The sequence below is a fragment of the Ammospiza nelsoni genome, chromosome 28 (genome assembly GCF_027579445.1).
Source record: "Ammospiza nelsoni isolate bAmmNel1 chromosome 28, bAmmNel1.pri, whole genome shotgun sequence".
Lineage (NCBI taxonomy): Eukaryota > Metazoa > Chordata > Aves > Passeriformes > Passerellidae > Ammospiza > Ammospiza nelsoni.
In genome coordinates, this window is record NC_080660.1 from 2,572,011 (window position 1) to 2,591,351 (window position 19,341).

The following is a 19,341-nucleotide window of genomic DNA, read 5'->3' on the forward strand; positions in this document are numbered from 1 at the left end:
GAGGAGCTGTCCCTGCCCTGGCACGGGGGTGGGCAGCTCGCTCTTGCTTCTGCTTCGCTCCTGCTCGCTCTTGCTTCTGCTCATTAGCTAGTTCAGCTGAACAGTCCAAATTCCTTCCTAGATTGTTTCTCCTTTCCATTTTGGAACCAACTTGAACCTGCTCTGGGCTGGGACCTGGGAACACCGAGGGTTTGCACCTTGTGGCTGCAGCAGCTGCCCCAGCACAGGAGGGACTGAGAACAGAGGGATTGATAACAGAGCAACCACCCCAAGAGAGACTTTCTGAATTTGTCATCTTTGTCATAGTGGTGTCACCTGGTATTGTTCATTCTGTGTGCTGGGGGTGCTGTGCCTGTCCAATGAACAGGTTCTTTCCACTTGTCTCCGAGGAATCCTTCCCAAACTGGCTGGGGACATGAGCCCTGTGGGTTTGCTTTGGCGATTCCCTACCAAATTTGCCCTAAACCAGAACAAAATGTCGTGAGCCACAACCTTTATTTCCAGCTTTTTCCCGGCGGAACGAGCTCATTCCAGTGGTTACAATTATTTACAGAGTGCACGGCGGGGCACTGGAGGTGGCAGCGGTGGCAGGACAGATGGACGGACAGACGGACGGAGGTGACACGGGGGTGGGCAGCAGCTGAGGGACCCCCGAGCTGCCAAGGAGGGGCTGTGGGGGACACGGTGGCACACGGTGACCTCATGCAGCAGTGACAGGCACAGGGCAGGGTGCCCTGGGAGCCGCCAGCCCCGGAGCTGGGGAAGCTCTGGAGGTGACAGGAGACACCCAGAGCTGGCATCGCTCCGGAGAGCTCAGCTGCTCTCCCAGGTCCCTTCCTCCTCCTCCTCCTCCTCCTCACAAAATCAGGGATGTGTAACCAACGGGAACGAGGCCGGTGCTGTTGCCATGGCAGCAGCGGATCCAGTCTTCATCCACGGTGGAGAGAAGCTCCAGGATGTCCCCTTTGTGGAAGCTCAGGTGCCCATCAGCCGTGCCCGTGTGGTCACACAGTGCCCGGACTGCCCTGCGTCAAAAATGTCACCCCTGGGCCACAAATGTCACCCCCTGTGCCACAAATGTCACCCCTGTGCTACCAGTGTCACCCCCCACACCAAAAATGTCACCCCTGCGCCACAAATGTCACCTCTGTGACACGGATGTCCCCCAAGGGTGTGGGGACATTGGGGTCAGCGAGGATGGGGAAGAGGGAAGCACCAAACACCGTTTGGGATGGCCACAAACCCACCCTGCCCACTTGGACAGAGCTGTTCCTACAGCTGCCACACGCTTGCCCCACACAAACTGCCACGAATCCACAAAGCACACAAGAAAATGCCAAAAATTGTCCCCAAAACGTTTTGGAAAAGCAGCTGAGCCCAGGTGGGCAGAGGCTCAGGTTCCCCCAGAGCCCAGCAGGGGAAGGGGATCCTTGGGGGTGCTTTCCCTTTAGGGATGTGTGCGACCCCCTGAAAGCAGCCCCGGCTTTCCCCCAGCCAGAAAAGCTCTCGCAGCCCTGCCCAGTCCCTCTCCCAGCTCTGTCCATTCCCAGCCCTGCCCAGCCCAGCCCAGCCCTCTCCCATCCCATCCCATCCCACTGACCCCATCAATCCCATCCCATCCCATTGATCCCATCCCATCCCATTGATCCCATCCCATCCCATTGATCCCATCAATCCCATCCCATCCCAGCTCTGCCCTGCTGTGCCCATCCCAGCCCTGCCCAGTCCCTGCCAATCCCAGCCCTGCCCATCCCATCCCAGCCCTGCCCTCTCCCAGCCCATCCCACCCCATTGATCCCATCCCATCTCATCCCATCCCATCGATCCTATCAATCCCATCCCATCAATCCCATCCCATCAATCCCATCCCATCAATCCCATTGATCCCATCAATCCCATCCCATCCCACCCCATCCCATCAATCCCATCAATCCCATCCCATTGATCCCATCAATCCCATCCCATCCCACTGATCCCATCAATCCCATCCCATCCCACCCCATCCCATCCCATCCCATCAATCCCATCCCACCCCATCCCATTGATCCCATCAATCCCATCCCATCCCATCGATCCCATCCCATCAATCCCATTGATCCCATCAATCCCATCCCATCCCATCCCATCCCATCGATCCTATCAATCCCATCCCATCCCATCAATCCCATCCCATCCCACTGATCCCATCAATCCCATCCCATCCCACCCCATCCCATTGATCCCATCAATCCCATCCCATTGATCCCATCAATCCCATCCCATTGATCCCACCCCATCCCAGCCTCACCTGCGGCCCGGGGCCAGGCCAGCCTCGCTCCTGCCCGGTTGCGGCTCCGGGCTGCGGCTCCTGTCCGGTGCCAGCCCCTTCACCACCCCGGCCAGGACACGGGGGCTGGGGGCCAGCCAGCGGGACGGCCTCCTGCCGGAGCAAAGGGAGCCACCAGCTTACCTGGGAGCCCTTCCTGCTGCTTATCTCAGGCTTATCTGCTGATCTGGGAGCTGATAAACAGCACTGAGCCTGCCCAGGAGCTCCTGCTGCTCCAAGGCGATGGCAGCAGTGCTTGGGTTGTGCACTAATGCCAAGGGGAAACCCTACAAGATCCCCATGAAGCCACCACAGAAACACTTCCTCAGCCCACCTGAGCACACAGAAGCCCTTCCTCAGCCCACCTGAGCACACAGAAACCCCTCCTGAGCACACAGAAACCCTTCCTCAGCCCACCTGAGCACACAGAAACCCCTCCTGAGCACACAGAAATCCCTCCTGAGCACACAAAACCCCTCCTGAGCACACCTGAGCACACAGAAATCCCTCCTCAGCACACCTGAGCACACAGAAACCCCTCCTCAGCACACAGAAACCCCTCCTGAGCCCACCTGAGCACACAGAAATCCCTCCTGAGCACAAAACCCCTCCCCAGCCCTCACAAACCCTTCCCCCTGTGCCTGCCCAAGCTGGGTCTCACCTGGACCTGCCCGAGGCGGCGTCAGGGCTGCAGGGGAAGCTCCTGCACGAGGGGTTGGTGGCTCCAAAGAGCCAGCCCAGCCAGCTGCCCCTGTCAGCACCGGGAGGCTCAGCCATCTCTGCCTGGCTCCTGCTGGCAGGAGGCTCTGGGGAAGCAGCCAGGAGGTTTTTTCCAGCAGTGGGATCATCCAGCTTGGTGAGCGCTCTGGTTCCAGCGGGCAAGAAGAGATCTTCAGGGGAGGAGCTCCCTGAGGTGTCAGTGCTGCTGCTGGGCTTTGGGTGAGAGGGTTCAGGGCCAGCTTTGGTCTGGAGCAGCTGCAGCTCCGTGGCTCTGGGCTCACTCAGGGAAATTTGGGGTTGCCCAGCCTGGCCCGGGCTGGGTTCCCCTGCCCGCAGCTTCGTCCACCAGACCGAGGGGGACTTTTCCTTGCTGGCAGCAGTGTAAACCCTGGAGCTCTGGCTCAGCTGGCCCCACCAGCCACTGAGGCCAGCCCCAGTGCCCCCAGCACCCTCCTGGCTCTCTGAGGGGGTGGCAGAGCCCAGCAAGGTGCGGCCGATTTGGTCGCCCCAGCGCAGCACCTGCTGCAGGGTTTGCTGCAGGGCAGCCCCCACTGGTGGGGCAGGCACCAACCCACCCATGGCGGCTTGGGAGCGGCCCCCTGTGCCCCCCACCCTGCCCAGGGCATCGGGAGGGGTCTCATCCTCCAGGCTGTCCCCAGCAGCACCGCTGTGCCCCCCCAGGGACCCCCGCGCGGGGCTGGGGGACAGCGGGGGCTGCAGGCGGCGGGACAAGGGCCGGACGTCCACGGAGAGGTGGTGGTGCTCAAAGAGCAAGTCCAGGTGGAAGGTCAGCACCGAGAGGGGCTGGATGAGCAGCAGGAGCTCGTCAGCAAGGTGGGGCAGAGGGCCTTGGCTCAGGGCAAAGAAGGCCGTGGGGGAGTAAAGCACGGAGACGACACCTGTGGGGACAGGGACAGGTGAGGCAGGGGCAGGATGGCCCCTGTGCTTGTCACATCCCCACCAAGGGCCAGCCAGGCTGCCCACGTCACTCAGAGCACCCTCTGTGCTGAAGATGCACCATGGAAAACCATCCACTATGGGAAGTGGATGTATCCCAAGCCCAGAGTGGGATTTTCAGCCTGGCAGATTGAGAGGGCTCGGGGAGGGAGCTCCCAGGCACCGTGTCCTTACCTGGGCTCTTCTGCAGGTGAGATATCCACAACTCCAGCTGTTTAATGCTAAACAAGACAAAGAGAACCCAAATTAGAGCCCCTGGGACAGCTCCAGCCTGCTGTGGGGCTGGCAGGGTTAACACCACTCACTTCAGAAGGCCGAGGATGAAGGCGTGGAACTTCTGCCTGCTGCTGCTGAGAGGGGCCAGCCCGGCCACGTGCCAGCACAGCGAGTGCAGGGAGCGGCTGCTGGGGCCTGTGGGGTGCAGAGCACAGACACTCGGGGCCCAGGGCACAGACACTCACTGATCAGGGCACAGACACTGCCCAGGGCACAGCAGCACTCAGTGCCCAGGGCACAGACACTGCCCAGGGCACAGACACTCAGTGCCCAGGGCACAGACACTCACTGATCAGGGCATAGACAATGCCCAGAGCACAGACACTGCCCAGGGCACAGACACACTGCCCAGAGCACAGACACACTGCCCAGGGCACAGACATTCACTGATCAGAGCACAGACACAGCCCAGGGCACAGACACTCAGTGTCCAGAGCACAGACACACTGCCCAGGACACAGACACTGCCCAGGGCACAGACACTCACTGATCAGGGCACGGACACTGCCCAGGGCACGGACACTGCCCAGGACACAGACACTGCCCAGGGCACAGACACTCACTGATCAGGGCACGGACACTGCCCAGGGCACGGACACTGCCCAGGACACAGACACTGCCCAGAGCACAGACATTCACTGATCAGGGCACAGACACAGCCCAGGGCACAGACATTCACTGATCAGGGCACAGACACTCACCCACCGCAGCTGGCCCAGGGCACAGCAGCACTCCAGGCACCTGGACATGCCCACAGCCTCACCCTCACCTGTCTTCACCGAGGCTTCCACCACGCTCCAGGGGGAGTTTCTCCTCTGGCCTGTGATAACATCCTTCTGGAACGGCTTCAGCCCGTCCTCCACCAAGGCGTAGAGCGCAGGGCACAGGGTGTGCAGCAGCAGGTAGCCCACGTCGGGGTTGAGCCGGCTGTCCCCCAGCTGGGCCTGGGGAGAGCAGGAACACGAGGAGATGGGAGGGAGGGCAAGAGCAGCACCCGACCCCGATTCCGCTGGGAGGGATAAGGGAATCCCAAAATCCTTCCCAGCCCTCACCTTCTGCACCACGTTCCGTGCGGTGCTGAAGTGGGCGATGACCTTGTCCACAGCGGAGCTGACGGCGACCAGCAGCGCTGGGGACGAGGGAGAGGAGGAGAGAAAGAGAGAAGGAGAGAAGGAGGGAAGGGTCAGTGTGGAGGGACCCGGACACCACCGGACCCTGCTGTGCTGGAACCGCAGGTCGGGCACCCTCGGGGGGTTGCGGTGGTGGCTGCAGCCGCGTTCTCCGGCTGGCCCGGATCACCTGCCGGGGGCGGGCAGGGCCGGGCCCGGTGCGGGCAGCGCTGCCGGTCCCTGCCTGTACTGTCCCCGCCTGCAGTGTCCCTGCGTGCCTTCCGTTGTCCCTGCCCCAGCCCAGCCCTGCCGGTGCCCCGGACACCGACCCGCCCCAGGACGAGCCCCTCGCACCCTCCCGACCCCGCTGCCCCCTCCTCCTCTCCCTCTCCGTTCTGCGAGGATTTGCCCCAACCTTTCGCTTGCTCGCCATGCGGCCCCTCCGCTCTTCCCCCGCCGGGCCGGGCGGCTCCAGCGGCGGCTCCAGCGGCGGCTCCGGCGGGGAGCGGCTCGGGCCTGGCTGGAGACAGCGGGGCAGCGGGGTCAGGCGGGGCGGCGGCTGCAGCGCTGCCCGGGCCCGGGGGAGGAGCGGGGTCGGCGGCGGGGCCCGGCTCGCTCCGGCTCATGGGGCCAAGGGCGGCGGGGCCGGGCCGGGCCGGGCGGAGGAAGCGCTGGGAGCCGCGGGGCGGAGCGGCAGCACCGGGACGGCCCCGGCACGTCCCGAGCCGCGCTGGGCCATGCGGGGGGAGCCCCGGAGCTCGCCGTGCCCGGCCCGGAGCGACCCGGGATCGCTCTCACCGCCCGGAGACCGCACCCGGCCCCGCAAGCCCCGGGCAGGGTCCCGGAAGGAGCCGGAGTCACCCCCAGATTCACCCCCAGACTCCCCCCAGACTCCCCCCAGACTCCCCCCAGACTCACCCCCAGACTCACCCCTAAACTCTCCCCCCAGAGTCACCCCCAGACTCCTGCCCAGGCTCACCCAAGACTCACCCCCAGACTCACCCGCAGACTCACACCCAGACTCCCCCCAGACTCACCCCAGATTCACCTCAGACTCCCCCCCAGACTCACCCCAGATTCACCCGACTCCCCCCACACTCACCCCCAGATTCACCCCAGACTCACCCCAAACTCCCTCCAGACTCCCGCCAGACTCATCTCCACACTCACCCCCAGTCTCACCCCCAAACTCACCCCCCGTGCGGGTCTCCTCTCCTCTCTGCGCCGCCCGTGGCACCGCGGGGTCCCCGCCGGGCCCCCCGAGCCCCCGGAGCGGGGCTGTCCCCATCCCCTTTTCCCCTGGGGGCAGCCGCCCCTTCTCCACATCCCTGGGCTGCCCCTCGGCGATGGGCTGCAGGCTGGGCCGCGCTCTCCTCCTCGCCTGGTGCCCGTCGCTGGCTGCCAGACCCTGCGTCACCCCCAGGGACACCGGGGGTCCCCAGCCCGGGGCTTGCCCCGGGGGCACCGGGGGGTGCTGGGCCGGCTCTGCCCGCGGGCCCTTGGGCTGCCGGGCGGCGCTGCGGGACCGCAGCTCCTTGAACGTGGTCACCTCTCTCTGCCTGGGGCCGGGGGGCCTGGCTGGCCCGTCCTGCTGCACCTGGGGCTGCGGCCGGGCCGGCTCCTGGCCCGCCGTGCCCGAGAGCAGCTCGCTGCCGGGGGGCAGCTCCGTGTCGGGCGAGAACACGATCAGCCAGTCACTGCGGTCAACCCTGGCCTGGGCGGGCGCGGGCACAGCCGCGTTCCTCTTCCTCCTCTGGGCCAGCTCGTGGAAGGAGGTGATGGTCTTGGTGGCCGCGTCTCTGCAGAGCTCAGCCGGGCCGGCTTTGGGTTCTGGCCCGAGCTGCTGCTCCGCTCTGTGCGCGTTCAGCACCTGCAGCCGCCGCCGGGGCCGAGGGGGCACCGGGGGAGGGACCCCGCCGGGCCGGGGCCGCGGCTCCGGAGCGCTGCTCGGGACACCGGGATCCCTCCGTTCCGGCACGGGCGGCGGGGCTGCGGGCGCCGCATCGGGCTCGGGGAGGGGGTTGCAGTTGGGGTCGAGGTCAGTGCTGGTGCCGGTGGTCTCCGGTGCTGCTGTGCTGGGAGAGAGCTCCTCGCAGTGAGAATCGAGCGAGTTGATGCTGCAGAGGCTGTCTGGGCTCTTGCTGGCCACAGAGCTCTTGGTGGCTCTCGGGGGCACCGGGGAGTTGTGGTTGGCATCTCTCCCATGGCATGTCCTGTGCTGGTCAGCCAGAGATTCTCCATCAGCCAGACGCTCTCCATCAGCCAGAGATTCTCCATCAGCCAGAGATTCTCCATCAGCCAGAAGCTCTCCATCATCCAGAGGCTCTCCATGCCAGGCATTTTCTGTGGGAATGACGTTCAGCTGCTTGTCAGGGGACTGGGACTCTGCTCTGGCCAACTCCTTGCAGTACACCGAGACCGGCGAGTCATCCAAGCTGAAATCCGAGCAGCTACTGACAGAGGAGGAGGAGGAGGAGGAAGCCAGATCACAAGGGGGATCACAAGGGGAAGCCGCCTCCTCCTCGTCTCCGCTGTGCAGGCAGGGGAAATCCTCCGGGTTCTGCAGCCCGAGCGTCTCCGGCTCCGGAGCATGGGACTCGCAGCAGCGACATTTCACCGAGGGATTGTTGGAATTGGCATCCACCGGCTCCCGGTTCTCCGGGCACTGCGTGCAGCCCGTCTGCTCCCCCTGGCCCGTGGAGCCCTCCTGGAGCTCGGGGTGCCGGGAGAGGTGCAGCCCCAGGGAGATGTGCTGCAGGTGGATGTGGTTGAGGTTGCACAGGAGGCCTTTCTTTGGGGCCAGCATGGTGCTGCCTCGCTGGAAGTGCCCAGGGCTCCCAGGAAAGGCCAGCAGCTCCTCTCTTCACACCATCCAGCTCCCTGCAAGCACCAAACACCCTCCTGGTCAAGGAAAAACACGGCAGGACAAACCTGGAGAGAGGCACAGCCGGGGGAAGAGGGACAGCGGTGACCTTGCAGCAGGGCCTGGCACAAGGGCTGGGGCTTAGAGAAGGGGACGTGCCCCCAGGGAGGGGCTGCCCCACAGCTTCCTGCCCGGTTTGGGGCTCTGAAGGCAGCCCTGGTCCCTGGAGCACGGCCTGGGAACGTTCTCAGGAAGCTCGGGCTGCTCCGGGGCTGGATTCCCTCCGGAGGGTCGGGAGCATCTCGGGGATGCCTCAAGGAGAAAACGCCCTTGGAGCCTCGTCAAGGCGGGGCGGGCAGGGGGGGTTCTGTCCTGCCTGGGGGCGGTGGCACCAGGGGGGCTCAGGGACCAGGGCTTGGCCGGAACCGCCGCAGAACCGGCACCGCAGCACCGGGCCCGGCTTTACCGGGGAGGAGCCGCAGCCCCGGGCACCTGCTGGAGGCTCCGGGCAGGGAACGGGCAGCGGAGAGCGCGGGAGGGCGGATCCGAGCATCTGCCAGCGCCGAGCATCCCCCGGGCCCGAGCATCCTCCAACACCGAGAATCCCTCGAGCATCCTCCAGCTCCGAGCATCCTCCAACCCCGAGCATCCCCCGGTTCCGAGCATCCTCCAGCCCTGAGCATCCCCCACCCCCAAGCATGGTCCAGCCCCAGCATCCTCCAGCCCCGAGCATCCCTCGAGCATCCTCCAACCCCGATCATCCCCCGAGCATCCTCCATCCCTTGATCATCCATCGCCCGGCCCCGGGGCGAGCACGGGCGGCCGGGCAGCAGGAGCGGCCCCGCGGGGCGCGGCCCTCCCCATCCCCATCCCCCTGCAGCCCCCGCCCGGCTCCATCCCCTTCTTTCCCCGTCCCCCGCTCACCTCCTCGGCGCTGCGGCGGCGACTGCGGCTGCGGGAGCGAGGGAGGAGCCGCGGGCCCGCCGGGAGCCGCCCGGTCCCGCCCCACCGGTAGCGGCGGCGGCGGGGGCGGCGCTCCGGGCATCCCCGGTACCGGCATCCCCCTCCCTCCATCCAACCCTATCCCCAGATAACAGCAAGCAGCGCACCTACAATAATTTATATTTATTGACATAAATCGGATGGCCACGGCAGAGCACCTTCTCCAGCCCACCCCCGGCCCCTCCCAGGGCAGGGAGCAGCTCCAGCCCCCTGCCAGGCTCCTCCATCACTTCTGCCGCTTGTAAATCTTCTGTGCCAGGTCCAGGAAGATTTCGCGGGGCAGGCGCCGGGCGTGGCTCCCGATCAGCGCCTGCAGCCGCCCGTAGCTGCTCTCCTCGTACTCGCGGAACGCCGCCTGCATGCCCAGGGCATCGTAGAGCTCCTTCACCTTCGCCACCTTCTGGGGCTCCTTAGAGCCGTAATTTTCCTAAAAAAAAAAACCCTGGAGTGAGTCAGGGTCATGGCAGCTCATGGGGCGGCAGCTTTGTTCTCTCTTCTCTCTTTGTTACTGTGGTATTTTATGGAATATCTTTTTGATAGGATTTTTTTTTTCTCTCTTGGGAAAAAGAGAAAGCTGAGATGAGAAGCTTCAGAGGAAAAAAAAAAAACCCCAATATTATCTGATGGATTCTCCTTGTGTTTTGCTGCTTTGGGATGTGGCTGGTGAATTTTTGATTGGTTCCATGTGAATTGTTTTTATTCATGACCAATCCCAGCCCGGCTGTGTCAGACTCTCTGGTCTGTCACAGTTTTGGGGTGTTTTTTGTTTTGTTTTTTGTTTGTTTGTTTGTTTTGGTCTTTGTTGTTGTTGTTGTTTTTTAATTTTATTATTATTCTTTTTTTAGCTTTCTGATGTATTCCTTTATTGTTTTGTAGAGTTTTAGTATATAATATAATATAATATATATTATATTATATATCATATATACTATATATAATATATATAATGTAACGTAATATTATATATATTATATATAATATATTATATATAAATAATATATATAATATATTATATATATATAATATATATAATATATATAATATATTATATATATATTATATTATATATATTATATATATATTATATATATATTATATATATATTATATATATATTATATTATATTATATATATTATATTATATTATATATATATATTATATTATATTATATATATATTATATTATATTATATATATATATTATATTATATTATATATATATTATATTATATTATATATATATTATATTATATTATATATATATTATATATATTATATATATTATATATATTATATATATTATATTATATATTATATTATATTATATTATATATTATATTATATTATATTATATTATATTATATTATATATTATATATATTATATATATTATATATATTATATTATATTATATTATATTATATTATATTATATTATATTATATATTATATTATATTATATTATATTATATTATATTATATTATATTATATTATATTATATTATATTATATTATATTATATTATATTATATTATATTATATTATATTATATTATATTATATTATATTATATTATATTATATTATATTATATTATATTATATTATATTATATATCAGCCTTCTAAGAATTATGGAGTCGGATTCACCTTTTCCCTCATCCTAGGACCTTCACAAACAACACCCCAACACTCTCTTCTTCCTTCTCACCCTGCTCCTCCCAGCCAGGTGACAGCCCCTGGCACTCCAGGTGCCCATCCCAGCACTCCAGGTGCCCATTGTGGCACTCCAGGTGCCCATTGTGGCACTCCACCCCCTCTGCCAGGTGTGTGCTGCCAGCCTTACCTCCAGGATCTGCCTCTGCTCTGGCGTTGCCCTCTGCAGACACTGCACCACCAGCCAGCTGCACTTGTTGTCCTGGATGTCGGTGCCAACCTTCCCCGTCAGGGCTGGGTCCCCGTAGCAGTCCAGGAAATCGTCCTGCGGGGCAGTGCCAGGGCCTGAGTGCCACAGGCAGCAGCTGGCAGGGACCCAGCGGGGCAGGGACAGCTCCTACCTGGATCTGGAAGAACTCCCCCATCTCCAGCAGGATGGCTTTGGCGTCCTCGTGCTCCTCCTTGCCGTCAATGCCCGCCTGGGGGAGGGAATAACAGGGATAGAAAACCTTCCAGGGCCTGGGGTTAAAGTAAAGCCTTCCAGGACCTGGGATAAAGTAAATCTTTCCAGGACCTGAGGCTGAAGTAAAGCCTTTAAGGAACTGGGCATAAAGTAAAGCCTTCCAGGACCTGGGGATCGAGTAAAGCCTTCCAGGACCTGGGCATAAAGCAAAGCCTTCCAGGACCTGGGGATTGAGTAAAGCCTTCCAGGACCTGGGGGATCAAGTAAAGCCTTTCAGGACCAGGAATAAAGTAAAGCCTTCTAGGCCCTGGGGCTAAAACTTTCCAGGACCTGGGGATAAAGCCTTCCAGGACCTGGGAATAAAGTAAAGTCTTCCAGGACTTGGGGATAAAGCAAAGCCTTCCAGGACCTGGGGATAAAGCAAAGCCTTCCAGGACCTGGACTGAAGTAAAGCCTTCCAGGACCTGGGGATAAAGCAAAGCCTTCCAGGACCTGGGCATAAACTAAAGTCTTCCAGGACCTGGGCATAAAGCAAAGCCTTCCAGGACTTGGGGATTGAGTAAAGCCTTCCAGGACCTGGGGGATAGAGCCTTTCAGGACCAGGGATAAAGTAAAGCCTTCCAGGACCTGGGGGATAAAGCCTTCCAGGACCAGGAAATAGGTAAAGCCTTTCAGGACCTAAGCATAAAGTAAAGCCTTCCAGGACCTGGGGGACAGAGTCTTTCAGGACCAGGAATAAAGTAAACCCTTCCAGGACCTGGGCATAAAGCCTTCCAGGACCTGTTCTCCCGGCAGCAGGGCGAGGCCCCGGCGCACTCACCATGTACATGGCTGCAGCCACGGGCAGGTAGAAGGAGTAAAACGCTGTCTTGTACTTCACAATGGCCTTGTACCTGTGCCAGAGGAACCAGGCTGAGCCCCAGAACCCCCACGGCAGGGCAGGGACTGAAAACCAGCCCCAGGCACCCCAAAACCCAGCCCCAGGCACCCCAAAACCCAGCCCCAGGGCCCCCCTCTGCAGGGCACCCCAAAAACCAGCCCCAGGCTGAGTCTCTGTAGGGCAGGGACTGCAGGGCACCCAAAAACCAGCCCCAGGGTCCCCCTCTGCAGGGGCACCCCAAAAACCAGCCCCACGCACCCCAAAAACCAGCCCCAGCCTGAGTCTCTGCAGGGCAGGGACTAAAAACCAGCACCAGGCACCCCAAAAACCAACCCCAGGCACCCCAAAACCCAGCCCCAGGCACCCCAAAACCCAGCCCCAGGGCCCCCCTCTGCAGGGCACCCCAAAAACCAACCCCAGGCACCCCAAAAACCAGCCCCAGGCACCCCAAAAACCAGCCCCAGGCTGAGTCTCTGTAGGGCAGGGACTGCAGGGCACCCAAAAACCAAGCCCCAGGGCCCCTCTCTGCAGGGCACCCCAAAAACCAGCCCCAGGCACCCTAAAAAACCAGCCTCAGCCTGAGTTTCTGCAGGGCAGGGACTGCAGGGCACCCCAAAACCAACTCCAGGCACCCCAAAAACCAGCCCCAGGCACCCCAAAACTCAGCCCCAGGGCCCCACTGTTCAGGGCACCCCAGAAACCAACCCCAGGCTGAGTCTCTGTAGGGCAGGGACTGAAGGGCACCCCAAACCCAGCCCCAGGCACCCCAAAACCCAGCCCCAGGCTGAGTCTCTGTAGGGCAGGGACTACAGGGCACCCAAAAACCAGCCCCAGGCACCCCAAAACCCAGCCCCAGGGCCCCCCTCTGCAGGGCACCCAAAAACCAGCCCCAGGCACCCCAAAAACCAACCCCAGGCTGAGTTTCTGCAGGGCAGGGACTGAAGGGCACCCCAAACCCAGCCCCAGGCACCCCAAAACCCAGCCCCAGGCTGAGTCTCTGTAGGGCAGGGACTACAGGGCACCCAAAAACCAGCCCCAGGCACCCCAAAACTCAGCCCCAGGGTGTCCCTCTGCAGGGCACCCCAAAACCAGCCCCAGGCACCCCAAACCCAGCCCCAGGCTGAGCAGGGCAGGAAGGAACCAGGCTCTGTGCCCCCTGTACCTCTGCTCGCTGAACCTGCTCAGGTCCACCTGGGAAACTGGAGCAGTGATGAGGTCCAGAGTCTGCCCCAGCTCGGTGTGGTAGCCTGTCTGCAGAGGAGAGAAAGGATTTGTGGCCTTGTTTCAGCTTTTCAGGGTTTAAAGGGGGTGTAAAAACAAGGAGGGGGATGTTTTACATGGGGAGAATGAGATAAAGGGTGATGGTTGTGATATATCAGTGATATTGAGATTGGGAGGAGTTTCTGGCTGTGAGGGTGGGCAGGCCCTGGCATGGGGTGCCCAGAGGAGCTGTGGATGCCCCTGGATCACTGGCAGTGCCCAAAGCCAGGTTGGATGGGGCTTGGAGCAGCTTAGGATGGTGGGAGGTGTCCCCATGGCAGGAGGGTTGGAATTTGATGATCTTTAAGGTCCCACCCAACTCAAACCAACGTGGGATTCCATGATTTATCCACACACAGCCCTCCATGGCAGGGGGGTGGAATGGGATGATCTTTAAGGTTCATTCCAACCCAAACCAGTCTGGATTCCATGATTTATTTACACACAGCCCTCTATAGCAGGGAGGTGGAATTTGATAATCTTTAAGGTCCCATCCAACCCAAACCAGTTTGGGATTTCATGATTGATTCACACAGCCCTGCATAGCAGGGAGGTGGAACTTGATGATCTTTAGGGTCCCATCCAATCCAAACCAGTCTGGATTCCATAATTTATTCACACACATCCTTCCATAGCAGAGGGGTGGAATGGGACGATCTTTAAGGTTCATTCCAACCCAAACCAGTCTGGATTCCATGATTTATCCACACACAGCTCTCTATAGCAGGGAGTTGGAACTTGATGATCTTTAGGGTCCCACCCAACCCAAACCAGTCTGGATTCCATGATTTATTTACACACAGCCCTCTATAGCAGGGAGGTGGAATTTTATAATCTTTAAGGTCCATTCCAACCCAAACCAGTTTGGGATTTCATGATTAATTCACACACAGCCCTCCATGGCAGGGGAGTATGGGATGATCTTTAAAGCCCCATCCAACACAAACCAGTCTGAGATTGCATGATTTATCCACACACAGCTCTCTATAGCAGGGAGTTGGAACTTGATGATCTTCAGGGTCCATTCCAACCCAAACCATTGTGTGATTCCATGGTTTATTCACACACAGCCCTCCACGGCATTGGGGTGGAATGGGATGATCTTTGAGATGATTTTTAAGGTCCCATCCAACCCAAACCAGTTTGGGATTTCATGATTTATCCACACACATCCCTCTATAGCAGGGAGGTGGAACTTGATGATCTTTAGGGTCCCACCCAACCCAAACCAGTCTGGATTCCATAATTTATTCACACACAACCTTCCATGGCATTGGGGTGGAACGGGATGATCTTTAAGGTCTTTCCAACCCAAACCAATCTGGGATTCCATGATTGATTCACACACATCCCTCCATGACAGCGGGGTGGAATGGGATGATTTTTGAGGTCCATTCCAACCCAAACCGCTCTGGGATTCCATGATTGATTCACACACATCCCTCCGTGGAAGGGGAGTGGAATTTTATGAACTTTAAGGTCCATTCCAACCGCAACCATTGTGTGATTCCATGGTTTATTCACACACAGCCCTCCAGGAGAGTCCCAACCCCACGGTGCAGAGCCCAAGCCCTGATTCAGCTCCTCTTTGGGTCTAAAGGCAGGACATGTCTGTCACAGCCATATTTTATGAAAAATCCTTTTGTTAAGATCTTTTCTCCTGAGAAGCTTGAGCTTCCCCATGTTTTGCTGCTTTGGAATGTGATTTAGAGAATTGTTTACCCAGCATGTGAATTGTTTTTAATTAATGACCAATGACAGCCACCTGTGTTGGGGCTGTGAGCAGTCACAAGATTTTATTATCATTCCTTTCTATTCCTTGCTGAAATACTTTCTTCTATTCTTTTAGTATAGTTTTAATATCTTATTTTCTCTTAATGTAATATATATTTATTTACATATAAATATTTATAATATTTCCATATTATACTATATTATATATTATAATTACTGCTAGATCTGCCATATTATATTATATATTTTACATATTATATTATAGTATATATTATATATAATATATACTATTATATATAATATAGTATATTATATATATTATATTATATTTCTGTTTATATTACATAAATATATAATTTATATATATAAAAAATAATAAATCAGCCTTGTGAAACACAGAGTCAAGATTCTCTTCCCTCATCCTGGGACCCTCAAACACCACCACACACGTCCAGGACACCCAGGAATTTCAGGCACACATCAGAAAACAGACCCAGACCCCAAGAAACCCCCAAGGAAGGGTTTGGGGAGCCAGGCTCACCTGCAGGAAGAGCTCCAGCAGGTGCAGGTAGAAGGGCTGCTGCCCACAGTACCTCCTCAGCAGCCTGTACACCGAGGACTCCAGCAGAAAAGCATCATTGATGGCATCCAGCCCGATCCCCTCCTGCAGCAGGGACACAGGGAGGTGTCCCAAAGGCTCCTGGTGACCCCCAAGGGACACCCCCAGCCCCGAGCGGGGCCCCCCTGAACCCCTCTCACCTTCTTGTACCAGCAGAGCTGCCCCCGGCGGGTCAGGGACGAGTCCATGATGTCGTCGGCCACCAGGAAAAAGGCTTGGAACTGCCAGAGGGTGGGTTAGGGATGGGGATCCCATCCCCAGGGGTCCCCATACCCACTGGGGTCCCAATCCCCCAGAGGATCCCATTCCCCAGAGGGGGGGGTCCCTTATCCATGGAGATGCCATACCCAGGGGGTCCCATCCCCATATCCAGAGGGGGGTCCCATCCCATGGGGGCCTCCCATCTTCTAGGGGGGTCCCAACTCCAGAGGGGGGCTCCCACACCCAGGGTGCCCCCATCCCCATTGGGGTCCCATGTCCATGGAGATCCCATATCCAGGGGGGTCCCATCCCCATTGAGGGGGGCTGCCTTTCCCTATTTGGGGGGGGGAGGCCCATCCCCATTGGGGTCCCCATCCCCATTGTGGGGGGGTCCCATTCCCCAAGGGGGTCCCATGCCCAGAGGGGTCCCCATCCCCATTGGGGTCCCACCCCCAGAGGATTCCATCCCTAGGGGGGCTCCATCCCCCGGGCGTCTCATCCCCAGGGGGATCCCCTCCCCATTGGGGTCCCCATCCCCTGGCAGGCCCCATTTCTAGACGGGGGTCCCATCCCATGGGGGATCCCATCTCCACTGGGGTCCCATCCACCGAGAGTCCCACTCCCATTGGGGTCCCAATCCCCATGGCGGGTCCAAATCCCCGTTGGGGTTCCCATCCCCGTGGGAGGGTCCCGGTTCTCACCAGCTCGATGCACCAGCCCACGGCCAGGGCACGCCGGATGCTCTCCGGGTCCTGCCGCTCGGGCCCCGCCAGCCGCCGGTACGCGGCCACCACCGTGAGCCCCCGGTTGCACTTCCCGCCCGGCGCGTTGTACTCCAGCACCTGCGGGGCGCGGCCAGGTGAGCGGCCATGACCTGACCCACCCTCCAGCCCCGGTCCCACCGGCGCTTCCCACCCTCCAGCCCCGGTCCCACCGGCGCTTCCCACCCTCCAGCCCCGGTCTCGCCGCTCCCTCCCGGTTCTCACCTGCTTCAGCCGCGCCACGGCATCTCCCACCTCCGGGTGTCCCAGCATGTCCTCCGTCAGGTCGCGGACGATCTGCGGGAAGAAGGCGGCGAACTCCTCGCGCTCGGCCGCTGCCCGCGCCCCGCTATCGCCGCCGCTCATGGTGCCGGTTCACGCTGCCAGTTCGCGGTCCCGCCGCTGCCGCCCGTGGCCTCCAGGGCACCTCTGGCCCCGCCCCCGCCCCGCCCGCCTCGCGGGGCACGCCGGGATGCGCAGTCCCGAAGCGCGGCCGCGGCCGCTTCCAGCGATGCCGCTGGACTATAACTCCCAGAGTGCCCCGCGCCTGGAGGCGGACCAGCGGGCACGCGGCTGGAGCAGCGCCCATTGGTCCGTTTCATCGCGCGAGGATGAGCCCAAGGCGGCTAAGCCAATGGGAGCGCGGCGGGGGCGGGAGCGAGGCCGGTGATTGGTGGAGAAGGGGAATGGAGAGAGCGCCCGGCGTCGCGCGGGGGCGGGGCGGGGCGGGGATTGAGGGCGGGGCTTTAGGGCGTGGCTCCAGGGCGTGGCTTTAGGGCGTGGCTTTAGGGCGGGGCTTTGGGGCGGGGCTTTGGGGCGTGCTCGGTAACCGGGAGGGGAATGGGGGTGCGGGCACTCGGACGGGGATGGGGTGCGCTGGAACGGGGGCCAATCGGGGGTGTGGGGGGCCATGAGGTCTGCGGGGTTGTAGGGCGGGTGTGGGGCGCTGTGCAGGTGTCTCCGGGCAGGTGTGGTATAACATGTGATTGTGGGGTGCAGCACAGGTGTGGGGTGCCATGCAGCTGACATGCTGTGCAGGTGTGGGTGCATCGCAGTTATGGGGTACAGAGCAGTTATGGGATACAGAGCAGTTATGGGATAGAGTGCTGTTATGGGGTGCAGAGCAGTTATGGGGTACAGAGCAGTTATGGGATACAGTGCTGTTATGGGGTACAGAGCAGTTATAGGGTGCAGCGCTGTTATAGGGTACAGAGCAGCTGTGGGGTGTGCTGCAGTTATAGGGTGCAGAGCAGTTATGGGGTGCAGTGCCGTTATAGGGTACAGAGCGGTTTTAGGGTACAGAGCGGCTCTGGGGTGTGCTGTTATGGGGTACAGAGCAGTTATGGGGTACAGAGCAGTTATGGGGTACAGAGCAGCTCTGGGGTGTGATGTTATGGGGTACAGAGCAGTTATGGGGTACAGAGCAGCTCTGGGGTGTGATGTTATGGGGTACAGAGCAGTTTTGGGGTGCAGAGCGGCTCTGGGGTGTGCTGTTATGGGGTACAGAGCAGTTTTGGGGTACAGAGCAGCCCTGGGGTGTGCTGTTATGGGGTACAGAGCAGTTTTGGGGTGCAGAGCAGCTCTGGGGTGTGCTGTTATGGGGTACAGAGCAGTTTTGGGGTACAGAGCAGCTCTGGGGTGAGCTGTTATGGGGTACAGAGCAGTTTTAGGGTACAGAGCAGCTGTGGGGTGTGCTGTTATGGGGTACAGAGCAGTTTTGGGGTACAGAGCAGCTCTGGGGTGTGCTGTTATGGGGTACAGAGCAGTTATGGGGTGCAGTGCCGTTATAGGGTACAGAGCAGTTTTGGGGTGCAGAGCGGCTCTGGGGTGTGCTGTTATAGGGTACAGAGCAGTTTTGGGGTACAAAGCAGCTCTGGGGTGTGCTGTTATGGGGTACAGAGCAGTTTTGGGGTGCAGAGCAGCTCTGGGGTGTGCTGTTATGGGGTACAGAGCAGTTTTGGGGTGCAGAGCAGCTCTGGGGTGTGCTGCAGACCGTGCAGGTGCTGCACAGGTACAGGTTACCTGCAGTACAGGTGTGGAGGGTGGGTTGCACCACAGACCCGTGCGCCCAGGCGAGCTCCCGAGTTCCGGGGAGGGTCCAGCTGCCCACGGACCCTCGATGGACACCGCAGGGTGACCCGGGCCGGGCACAGGCGGTGCCACTTCCCCGCTGCTGCCCGCAGCTCCTGCCTGGCCCCCGCCCCGCAGATTGGCCCCGAATCCCCTAATCCCGGCTCACCCGCGTTAATTAATCTCTGTATGGTGCCCTCTAATCCCCCTCCCGCCGCCACCGGGACGCGGGGGCTCGGGGCAGAGCCTCCGGTTCCGGGACGGTGTCCTTGGGGAGCGGGAACCGGGGACGAACGGGGGCTCTGCCCGCATCCCCGGGGCCCCGCGGGGCCGCCGTGTCCCGGGGCTTTGCCCTCAGCCCCCGGCGACCACCGTGACCCGGTGTCCCCGTGCCTCGGCCGCCAGCCCTGCCCATGGACACAAACCGAGTGTTGGAATGGGAATTGGACAAATGCTGGAATTCATTCCCCA

General features: G+C 58.7%; 2 protein-coding genes across 2 annotated transcripts; both read right to left on the minus strand.

The window, feature by feature from the left end:
• Positions 1 to 428: 428 nt before the first annotated feature.
• On the minus strand, positions 429 to 8,218 carry RUSC1 (RUN and SH3 domain containing 1). Its single transcript, XM_059490199.1, has 9 exons — positions 6,562 to 8,218; positions 5,783 to 5,887; positions 5,311 to 5,387; positions 5,028 to 5,202; positions 4,288 to 4,393; positions 4,157 to 4,203; positions 2,967 to 3,924; positions 2,288 to 2,419; positions 429 to 1,025 (listed from the first exon to the last, which is right to left on the minus strand). Exons 1-9 carry the CDS (start codon positions 8,171 to 8,173, stop codon positions 857 to 859), a joined length of 3,381 nt encoding a protein of 1,126 aa, XP_059346182.1. The 5' UTR covers positions 8,174 to 8,218; the 3' UTR covers positions 429 to 856.
• Positions 8,219 to 9,340: 1,122 nt separating this feature from the next.
• Positions 9,341 to 17,237, minus strand: FDPS (farnesyl diphosphate synthase). The gene is made up of 9 exons (XM_059490231.1): positions 17,026 to 17,237; positions 16,741 to 16,881; positions 15,979 to 16,059; positions 15,761 to 15,883; positions 13,388 to 13,476; positions 12,166 to 12,238; positions 11,284 to 11,361; positions 11,073 to 11,207; positions 9,341 to 9,659 (listed from the first exon to the last, which is right to left on the minus strand). The coding sequence occupies exons 1-9, from the start codon at positions 17,164 to 17,166 to the stop codon at positions 9,459 to 9,461; spliced, it is 1,062 nt and encodes a 353-aa protein (XP_059346214.1). The 5' UTR covers positions 17,167 to 17,237; the 3' UTR covers positions 9,341 to 9,458.
• Positions 17,238 to 19,341: the final 2,104 nt, after the last annotated feature.